This window comes from Tyto alba, unplaced genomic scaffold (assembly GCF_018691265.1).
Source record: "Tyto alba isolate M040663 unplaced genomic scaffold, T.alba_DEE_v4.0 Super-Scaffold_39, whole genome shotgun sequence".
NCBI classification, from domain to species: Eukaryota; Metazoa; Chordata; class Aves; order Strigiformes; family Tytonidae; genus Tyto; species Tyto alba.
The window spans coordinates 152,079-162,195 of NW_024881314.1; the positions used below are offsets into that span (position 1 = coordinate 152,079).

General features: G+C 42.0%; 1 protein-coding gene across 1 annotated transcript in view; it reads left to right on the forward strand.

Annotated features, from left to right (window-relative positions):
- FASN (fatty acid synthase) overlaps positions 1-9,830 on the forward strand; it is a 45,566-nt gene extending 35,736 nt beyond the window's left edge. Inside the window, exons 34-43 of the mRNA XM_033001847.2 lie at positions 127-278; positions 791-882; positions 1,034-1,185; positions 1,470-1,712; positions 3,176-3,364; positions 3,910-4,137; positions 4,605-4,825; positions 5,189-5,287; positions 5,435-5,686; positions 6,769-9,830. Coding sequence (XP_032857738.2) covers positions 127-278; positions 791-882; positions 1,034-1,185; positions 1,470-1,712; positions 3,176-3,364; positions 3,910-4,137; positions 4,605-4,825; positions 5,189-5,287; positions 5,435-5,686; positions 6,769-6,906 — 1,766 coding nt within the window. The 3' untranslated portion in view covers positions 6,907-9,830. The remainder of the gene's footprint in view (positions 1-126; positions 279-790; positions 883-1,033; positions 1,186-1,469; positions 1,713-3,175; positions 3,365-3,909; positions 4,138-4,604; positions 4,826-5,188; positions 5,288-5,434; positions 5,687-6,768) is intronic.
- Positions 9,831-10,117: the final 287 nt, after the last annotated feature.

Genomic DNA, 10,117 nt, shown 5'->3' on the forward strand with positions numbered 1-10,117 from the left:
AGCTGAATCAGGAATTGTTTAGCCTTTCAGTCCCTATCTAGTCATAAAAGTGTAAGGAGCAGGTTAACCAAAGCCATATTATTTGAATGCTTCATCCCAGGCACTGTTCACCTTTGTTTTTTGTAGGCTACCAGGCTAAACGTGTTAGAGAGTGGAAGGCACTGGGAATCCAAGTGTTGGTGTCTACCAATGATATTGGAACACTGGAAGGAACACAGCTATTGATAGAAGAAGCTTTGCAGCTTGGCCCAGTTGCAGGCATCTTTAATTTGGCTGTGGTAAGTGACAAAAATGCTTAGGGCCTGTAAGAGCAGTCATTCAAGTGGCCTTTTTTCCTGAGGGCAGTCAGGCTTCATACAGTTTTAGATTATCCTTTGAAACACAGGGAGGCATTTTGGTTTGGCCTTACCTGGTGGCTAAAGGCTTACAGGTCTGGCCCCTTGACCTGGGAAGCAACAATACTTGGCCAGTGAGCTCAGTTCTGGGTAAGATAAATGTTGCCCAAGACCCCTGGGGACAAGAAAAATCCCATACAGAACTTGCTAGTTGAAAGCTGCAGCGGCAGTACTGAAAGAAGTAGACTTAACTGAAAGCCATGTTGTCCTTGTCCTGTTTCAGGACATTCAGGATATGTCTCTACTGTAAAGTTACAAAAATGCATTGTGTCATGATATCTTCTCCCATCTCAAACCACGTGGCAAATGTAAACTGAGAAACTGGAGGTACTGAAACTACACCTTTTTTTTTTTTTTTTTTTTTTTTAATTTTCTCTCTCTCACTCCCCCAATAGGTCCTTAGAGATGGCATGATTGAAAATCAGACTCCAGAATTATTCTGGGAGGTCAGCAAGCCCAAGTATTTGGGCACCCTTCATTTGGATTGGTAAGTGTCTGTAGAAGGGGCAAATACAAACTGCTTTTATGGTCACAGAGCTGATCAAACTCAGTTGTTTCAGTCTTGCACTAGCCTTCCACAGTAACACACAGTTAGCAGGTTTTTCTGATGCGGTTTCTTTTTCCTGCTGTGCTCCAAGGGTGACTCGTAAGAAGTGTCCAGACCTGGACTATTTTGTTGTGTTCTCCTCTGTAAGCTGTGGAAGAGGAAATGCTGGGCAAAGTAATTATGGCTTTGCTAATTCTACCATGGAGCGTATCTGTGAGCAGCGACATCATGATGGACTCCCAGGTAAGATGACTTTACTCATTGTGCAGAATAATCTATCTCACCAAACACCCAGAGCAGAACCAGCTCACCAGAAGCTTGTGCGCTTGTCTGGAATGATAATTAATGTTGAAGGCTGTTTCCTCTTAGCTGTTACCCTCAGTCATTCATATGTGAATGAACACTGACCGTTTAACAGTACAAAGAAAATGCAGGCCTTCGCTTAGCTGTTTCATAACTCCCTGTTGTTGCTGCCCTGTGCTTTAGTTAGTTTCCTAGTGTGTTCTTTGTTCTGATCTCTCCTCCAGGCCTGGCAATCCAATGGGGAGCCATTGGTGATGTGGGTATCCTTCTGAAGACAATGGGAAACAGAGAGGTTGTGGTTGGAGGAACCATTCCCCAGCAAATCAGCTCATGCCTGGAGGTGCTCGATATCTTCCTGAATCAACCTCATCCTGTCATGTCCAGTTTTGTACTAGCAGAAAAGGTCTCCGTGAAAACTGAAGGAGGCAGTCAACAGGATCTTGTAGAAGCTGTTGCTCACATCCTGGGTAAGTACTCTTAGACAAGCACTGCTGGGCAGTTTCTGCCAGCTCGGTGCTTTTGGAAGGCAGTGGTACTGCTGTAGGTGCTCTGTTCAGCATCTCCTCCTGATTTCCTGTGGTGTGGGTGTGGTGGTGTTGTGGAACTGTTATTTTATTTTTTCCTTTACACTGCTCCTTCTCTCCAATTCGTTTCTTCAATGTGGGATTTTCTGGCTTGGTACGTTTACATACACACGCACACATACTTCAGTGTCTTGGGTTTTGCTTAGAGTCAGCTGGTGCCTTTCTCCAAATGGAGAATCAGCAGGAAGAGCCCCCAATAGCAAAATTTTGAGACAGCGCATAACAGGGCAAATAACTAACTTTCTGAGTACTCTTCTACCTTTCAGACATTCACCTTGGGATGTCCTCATGCCACAAAAAGTAACTTTTATGTACTTAGTGACTAACTGATAGTGTATTCTCTTATCAGCTTTGTCTGTCATCCCACGTGAACATCTAGCAACCATAGGTTAACCGTGTCCTCCTGTCTGTTTTGAACCTGCTTCCTTCTACCATTGTGTCCCCTGTTCTTGTGTTGAAAGTGAATAGTCTGTCAACTCTACTATGTCCCACTTCAGTTGTCTCTTTTGCAGAGGTGTGTATTGATCCTTTGTTTTCTACCAGAAGAGGTACTGATTTCAGTACAATCTCCTGAGTATTACTTAAGGAATTGCGTGCACTAACTGACAGCAAATCTGAGCTCGGAGAACAGACATGGCTTTTAGAAGTCATAGGAAAATGTCTGGGAAATTTTACCAGCCATAGGGTTAGTTTGGAAGGAGAGAGTGCATGAAGACAACAAAGGGAGAAGCTAGTAAGAAGCCTAATGGTGGGAAGGGTGGCAACATGGGGCAGCACGAGGAAGAGCTGTAGGTGCTAGTGTTATTATGAGAAGCTTTTTATAAGGTGAGGAAAGGGTGAAAGACTCTAACAGTATGAAAACTGAAAGGGAAGAGATAAAGACTAGAGGAATTGCCTCCTCCTCCAGCGTGGTAGGCATCAAGTGTTGCAATCAACCATCGTTGACACTGATAACTGTTTCATCTTATGTTGTAGCTGAGCATTAGTTGCATTAGGTCTAGGACTGCAGTTTCAGCTAGAGCCTCCAGTATGTGAAATTCTTCTAGATGACTGCTCTGAACTTGGTCTAGAGCTGAAGTGACAATGTTCATAGCTGGGACTGATGTATCCCCTGTCATAAAACTGTGCACATTTAACATGTACTCTAAAGACTAGATTCCACGTGACCAGATGTGTATTGTAGAAGAGGTAACTTGTAAAAGCATTAGATGATCCTGAAAGGTAATTCTCTGTAGATGCATTTTTTTCAGGTTTTAAGAGAAAGAAGGAAGCTGAGAAGACTGCTAGAGAGGACTAGAGCTGAAAAGAAATCGGCCTTTTGTTAGTGTGTTTTTTTTTTTCCTCAGGTGTCCGTGACATCAGTAGTCTGAATGCTGAGAGTTCCTTGGCAGACTTGGGCTTGGATTCCTTGATGGGTGTGGAAGTGCGCCAGACACTGGAGAGAGACTATGACATCGTTATGACCATGAGGGAAATTCGACTCCTTACAGTCAAGAAACTGCGTGAACTTTCTTCCAAGTCCGGGACAGCAGAAGGTATAGTGTCTGCATTAGATTTGTCACCAGTCGCCTGAGCCCACCCAATTAAGCTCCCAGCCTGTTGCTTTCATCTCTAGTGAGATAAACCTTGATAAAATTGTGAAACGAGATCATAACATAAGTTTATAACTGAAAGACTTTTAAGTGACAGATGTGTCACTGAAGTGCGCTGACCATCAACTGAAGATCAGGCCCATCATTTCTGGGAACCAAGCTGTAAGAAAGAGTGTGAAAGCTGCTTTCTTACCTGGCTAGTATCCGCCTGTATGAGTACTCTTATTCAGCTGTGTGCAGGATGTAATTTGAGACCCTTTTACCTGTCTGAGGAATAGCCAATATAATGTCACGCTTCCTCTAAGCTAAAAGCACATGCAGTTGCTGCAGAGCAACTGACAATAGGAAGATCCCTGCGTCTGTACCCTGACGATTTAGTGAGCTAGTGGGCTAATATAGAGCAGGCCTGAAATTCTCCTTTAGGACTATGGCTACATGACCAAGACTGATTTGGAATCTAATTGTGTTTGGTGTGCTTCCCTTCAAAGAGCTGAAGCCATCCCAGCTGATGAAGACAGGCCCGGGTGAACCTCCAAAACTAGATTTGAACAACTTGTTGGTGAACCCAGAAGGGCCAACAATCACCCGTCTCAATGATGTGCAGAGCACAGAGCGCCCTCTGTTCCTTGTTCACCCCATTGAAGGATCCATTGCAGTTTTCTACACTCTCGCCTCCAGACTTCATATGCCCTGCTATGGGCTCCAGTGCACAAAAGGTATTTCAGTTCTTCAGCATCTTGAATTTGTAAACATAACATTCTGAATTTTAGTTGCCTGATAGAGAGGGCTTTGTTTCTAGACTTTTGAACTTGGAGGATCAAGCATATCAGTACCTACAGCTTGCACAGGGTCATGTCAATCATCCCCAGGTAACAAGAGAAGTACTAGGTTAGATTAAAGATTTTATGTATGGGGAAATGGAACAATTGGATGCTGCATTGAGTCCCTGCTAGAAGATAAGTATGTAGGAGAAAAACAAGGCATGCTGTTCTACCTGTCTTTGGAAAGCCAGGAACGCTACGATTCCTTGTCCAACATGTAAGTTGCTAACAATAATTTAGAAACTTGACTTCAAGGTAACCTGGATGTTTCAAATAGTGTTGGGTCTGAGCTTATGAAAATGTAATTGTCTTTGCCACTGTCTTTTCACCAAGTCTGTTTCTAACTCAATTCCATGTTCTAGCTGCTCCCTTGGACAGCATACAGAGCCTGGCAGCCTATTACATTGACTGTATGAAGCAGATACAGCCTGAAGGACCTTACCGCATTGCTGGATATTCTTTCGGTGCCTGTGTAGCCTTCGAAATGTGCTCCCAACTGCAAGCACAACAAAATGCTTCCCATGCTTTCAACAGTCTATTCCTCTTTGATGGGTCTCATTCCTTTGTGGCAGCATACACTCAGGTAAGACATACAAAGAAATTTTGTCCGGTGACCATCCTGTGTCATCAGGGCTCATGTTCTGAGAGGTTACTAATCTAGATAGAAGCCATGTGAAAAGCTGGGTGGTCTTCATAACTGGCAAGGGTGAGGACACTAATGTTGCTTTTGCTACAGTAAATCATTAGTATAACTTCTGGAAGATCCTGGCGCTTCGTGTAAGGTTGCTAGGAAACTTTGCTTAAGCCTTCCTTTCTGTTTTTATTCTTTCTTTTTTCCCCCCTCCCTTTTTCCCAGTTCAAAGCCCTTCGTTCTGTAATTGTTTTTATCTGACATTCAAGATCAGGCATATCCCTCTCATGTTTGCATTTTGTTCTTCTCTTTCAGAGCTACAGAGCCAAACTGACCCAAGGAAATGAGGCTGCATTGGAGACTGAAGCATTGTGTGTCTTTGTTCAGCAATTTACAGGCATTGAATACAATAAGGTAATTTTTCTTTTTTTTCATTTGTTTCCTTTTTTTTGTTTTAAATATTTCTTTACGTTGCACAAGAGGGATATGGTTTTTTGCTTAATGGAGATGGATTCTCAGATATTGAGACTAATGGGGGAAAAAAAATGTTAATATTTCCAGCTGCTGGAGCTTCTTCTGCCCCTGAAAGATCTGGACGCTCGTGTGAATGCTGCTGCAGACCTGATAACTCAGACTTATACAAACATCAATCGAGAAGCACTCAGCTTTGCTGCTGCTTCTTTTTACCATAAACTGAAGGCTGCTGACAAGTATATACCAGAGTCCAAGTATCATGGGAATGTGACACTGATGCGGGCAAAGTCTCACAATGAATATGAAGAAGGTCTGGGTGGAGACTACAGACTCTCAGAGGTCAGTCTGGGGCTCACTGGTGACTGTTGAGGTTTTCCTGATACTTGGGGGAGCAAAAGAAAAGCATGAGAAATTCTCCTTACTGAGAGAGAAGGGATGAAACCAACCTGAAAGAAACTACCATTCTCTAGCTATCGTGCTCTGGCAAGAATTAAAAGTCCCCAAAAGCAAAAGAGTTTATTGGTTCCAGGCATTTTGTCAATGTAGTGAGGGCCAGGAGAAGGTCTAGCATCTATATTGGATAAGTAAGTGTTTTCTACAGCTGATTCTTGCAGCTCTCTAGACAGACTTTAAATAATAAAGATGTTGAGAGAGTAACTTGATAAAAGTAATTTTTTGTCTCCTCCTTTCGCTGTAGACCCCTAAAGTTTGTCCACTGCATGAGGGCATACTTTTGAAGAGCAGGTGTCAGCCTTCTGACAGTAGAGGTGGCTTTTTCTTAGTTACCTTTTGTGGACCACTTAAAAGTTAGTATGTGGGTTTCTTGTGCGCCTAAAAAACCTAGGTTTTTCCATTCTGTAGTCCAGATAAGGTCACTGTTCTTTAGCCCCTGTTCATGTAAAAGGGTTGTCTTACATTATGGTACAGATACTAGGGAAAAGGAAGCAATTTTCAGAATTAACTTCTTTCTTCTGGCATCTCCTATGCCTTCAGACTTAAAACATATATTCATTATTGATTCCAGGCTAACTTGTATGTTATTAAAGTTGCATAATGACCTTAAAGGAAGATTCATGGTGGTGGGAGAAAAATTAGGTGAAGGGGAGGGTTGTCTGGGTTTCTTAAGGGCTTGAAAGTAGTTACTTTGTCATTCATTCTTTGATATTTTAGGTAGACTATTCTGTTAGTATCAGGTTGGTTGGCTTCCTGCCCAGCTTGTATTTGAGTGGATTACCTGCCAGGCTGTCAAACTATTGTGCTTTAAAACACTGGTTCCAAACTGGTGCTGTTTTCAACTGAGTTTGATAGAGACAGTGGTGTAAGCTATGAGTAACTTAGAAGACTGACAAACCCAAAACAGCTAGATGACCAGCTGGTTGTAAATTGTGAATGTAAATTTCTTCTTTTTCATATCTGTGCAGGTATGTGATGGGAAAGTATCTGTCCATGTTATTGAAGGGGATCACCGCACCTTATTGGAGGGAGATGGCGTTGAATCAATTATTGGGATCATCCACAGCTCACTGGCAGAGCCACGTGTCAGTGTCAGAGAGGGTTAAATTCTGCTTACTTACTGTCAATGGTGAAGAAAATGCCAACAACATTCCTTGTTATGACAGACCCCAAGGAACTCTTCCTGTTGTTCAACATCTCATCTGCTCTGCTGCCAGAACTGGGAAGTCCAGCTGAACTTGATCGGTCTTTTTCTCTCTCTCTTTCCTGCTCATCTTTTCCTTTCTGTTTTCATGGGTTGTCTCTCCTCCTTCCCTTCCTATGCTTTCTTTTCTTCTAGTATTCCTGTCCTGTGTTACTCTAGTGCTGTGACGCTGTCACTGCGCACTGCTATGAGGGTACCCTACCAGTGGTTGCTTCCTACACCCTTGGCAGTATGAAAAACAAATTTAGGAGTAGATTTCTTGTGCTCTCTATTGTATTGTCTTAACAGTATTCCAAAGGGTATGTGATAGCACTTGTTGCCCAAGCCCAGTGAGCAGGGAGAGGAGCTGCAGCTGATTTCGGAGATAGCTTTTGTCTGTGAAGAATCTGTCTGTAGTTAGGTCAGAAAGATAATTCCATTGAGGCTTTTGTAACTATATTTTTTTAATTTGATATATTCTAAGTATTTATTGTGTCAAACCAGAGACGACTTACTTAGTTTTAATTTATCGTGGGTTATAGGAGAAATATCCCTTTTTGGAGGGGAAGTTTTATTCTACAAGGGGAAGTTGCCCATTTGTTAAACCAAAGTGCATCTTTGGAACAGTGTGGGTTGGTTTGGCTTTTTTTCTTCTCTTTCTCCCACTGCCCTGCCCTGCTCAGAAAAGAAAAGGTGTAAGGGAGGGTTCTTGCCATCTACCCTTTCGTGAAGACGGGGTGAGGGGAGAAGGGCAGATGGTTTGATAGATGCCACTGTATTGAACAGCCTTAACTTGGGCATGATTAAAAAACAGGCAAAGCTGTCCCTAAGCAGGTACTTTGTTTATATTTGTGCAAGGTTCTGTGCTTTGCTGTATCAGAACCTTAGTAAAGCATTAAGACTATTGCTTTACCTTATTCCCTCCCACCTCCAGTCTCACTACCGAGTCAGACATTTGGAATGTGGAGGAAAATGGAGTTCTTCAGCAATAACTGAACAAATCCTCCTACCCCTGCTCTACCATAACCAAAGCTCAGGATTTGGTTACAAGCATCTACCCAAAGCCCCCGTATGTTTTATTTAGCACAGGGCTTCCTTAAGCCTTGTACGTTCATTTTCCTTTCAGTAATGAGACTGGAAATCCCACATAAGTTAGCTAAGTAACCAGTTTGGTGGTATGATTCTAGGATATATAGTACCTTTTTAAAGGAAACTTGCATAAAATTCAGTTTAAAAATTTCTTGCCTTTGCTATGCTGGATCTGTCCTTTCCGAAATCAGTAAATCCTTGCTGTGCTTATGATACAGAGGAGACCTGGGTAGCAACAAAGCACCTACTAGGAGGAGCTGTTGTGCCTCTCAGAACTGCTGTAAAACCCCAGTTCTCTCAGTCTTCATCCCCCAGTGAAGTATCCTGGTATAGTACAGGAGCATTCCAGTGACAGGAATGGGTGGCTCTTCACTGCAGGTTCTGACCTAGTATCTTTTGCTTATACCACCCTCTGTTGATAGTGGCTGGGTTAACTGGTTTTAGTTTTATAAAGTATTTCTTTTGTGAAATCTGAAATAAAACCAACATAATGTCAGCTTACAGCATTTGCAAAGTAAGTCTTGGGGTTTTTTTGATTATTTTTTTTTGTTGGTTGGTCGTTCTTTTTGTTGTTTTGTTTTGGGGTTTTTTTAATACTTTTGGGTCTGAAGAGTGTCTTTTTCTCTCTGGCTTTCCTAGTATTAAACAGAATTGATCACTGGTTGGCTTTTTGTCTTATTCTCTACCACCATTTCTTAATCCTGTGTTTCATCTGGAATCTCGCATTTCTTGCTATAAAGCAAAAACTGCTACTGGTATATCTGATTTGGAGTCTGTAGATATAATATCAATAATAAAGAAGACTTCTTATGCTGGAGCATGGCTTCTTGTTGCCATGGTTTTGGTACCTTAGATACAACCCAGCCACACACCCACAAGATTGAAGTGGAAACTCTCAAATTCTAATTCCGTCTCCACTGTTGTGGTTTTGGACAAGCCATTAATGCTACTGCCTCAGTTTCCCCATCTGTAAAATGGTACTAATAGCATCTACCTCAAGGTCGTTGAGAGTGTTAGATAGGCAATGAGTATAAATGCTATTAAGTTGTTAGGTATGATGACTAGATGTTAGGTGGTAATGGAAGGAGGGAAACGGGTAATGTGTGAGGGTGAGGTGCCTTACCGCTTCGAAGAATCTAGTAAGAGTGGCTATGTGAACTGGGCATATGTGCATACTATGGGACTTCATTGTATCTACTGCACACTAGCCATGCACATCCTAGCATAGGATACTAAATAAAACACACGTGGATTGCTTGGTTGGTTTGTTTTACATTTAACTACTGGCAATTGTAGTGAGCCTGAAAAAAAGAGTGGAAAGAATCCTACTTGCGTTGTTTGTATTGAAAACCTAAAAGGAAAAAGGACAGAGTGATTAAACTTGAAGCAAACAGGCACAAATGTTCTGTGCTAAAGTGTTTAACAAGTCTGGGCTATGTGGAGGGAGCAAGGACTAATACTGTTCCAGCTGTTGAAGCAGGAGTTGGACAAGTTCTCTGTATAAACATAAATGTGCATGGTCTTATCTAAACAAATCTTGAAGATACTGGTCTAGTAATAGAAGTTCCTCAAGAATTACTTGTAGCCTATATGCTCTCAATGTTCTTGTGGTTGTAATTTTAAAAGCAGAAGGTTGGTTTGTTTTGGGTTGTTTTTTTTTCCCCCATAATTGTCTAATGAGCTGCTGCCCTGTAACCTGTTATGTAACTGGCTGCTGAATACAGTGTGCCAAAAATAAAAACCGTATTAGTGCTGGTATTGCTTGTTGTTTCTCAGTAGTCTGCCAGATAGACATAGGTATAATGATAATATAATGCAAAATAAAATACTGCAGTTGCTTGTTTTGAGAAGACACGGGAAGAAGTAAAGTTCTTCACATCTACCCTTCTACACGAAATTGAAGTGGGAGTCTCTTGTCAAGTGATACTTGCTTCCCATCCTCCTTTTCAGATAGCTTCTCACAGGCTTCTCTACACCATGATGGTCTTATCCTCAAGACTGAAAACCACAGTCCCCTGTTGGCCCTACAAACTTCTTTAGGCTCA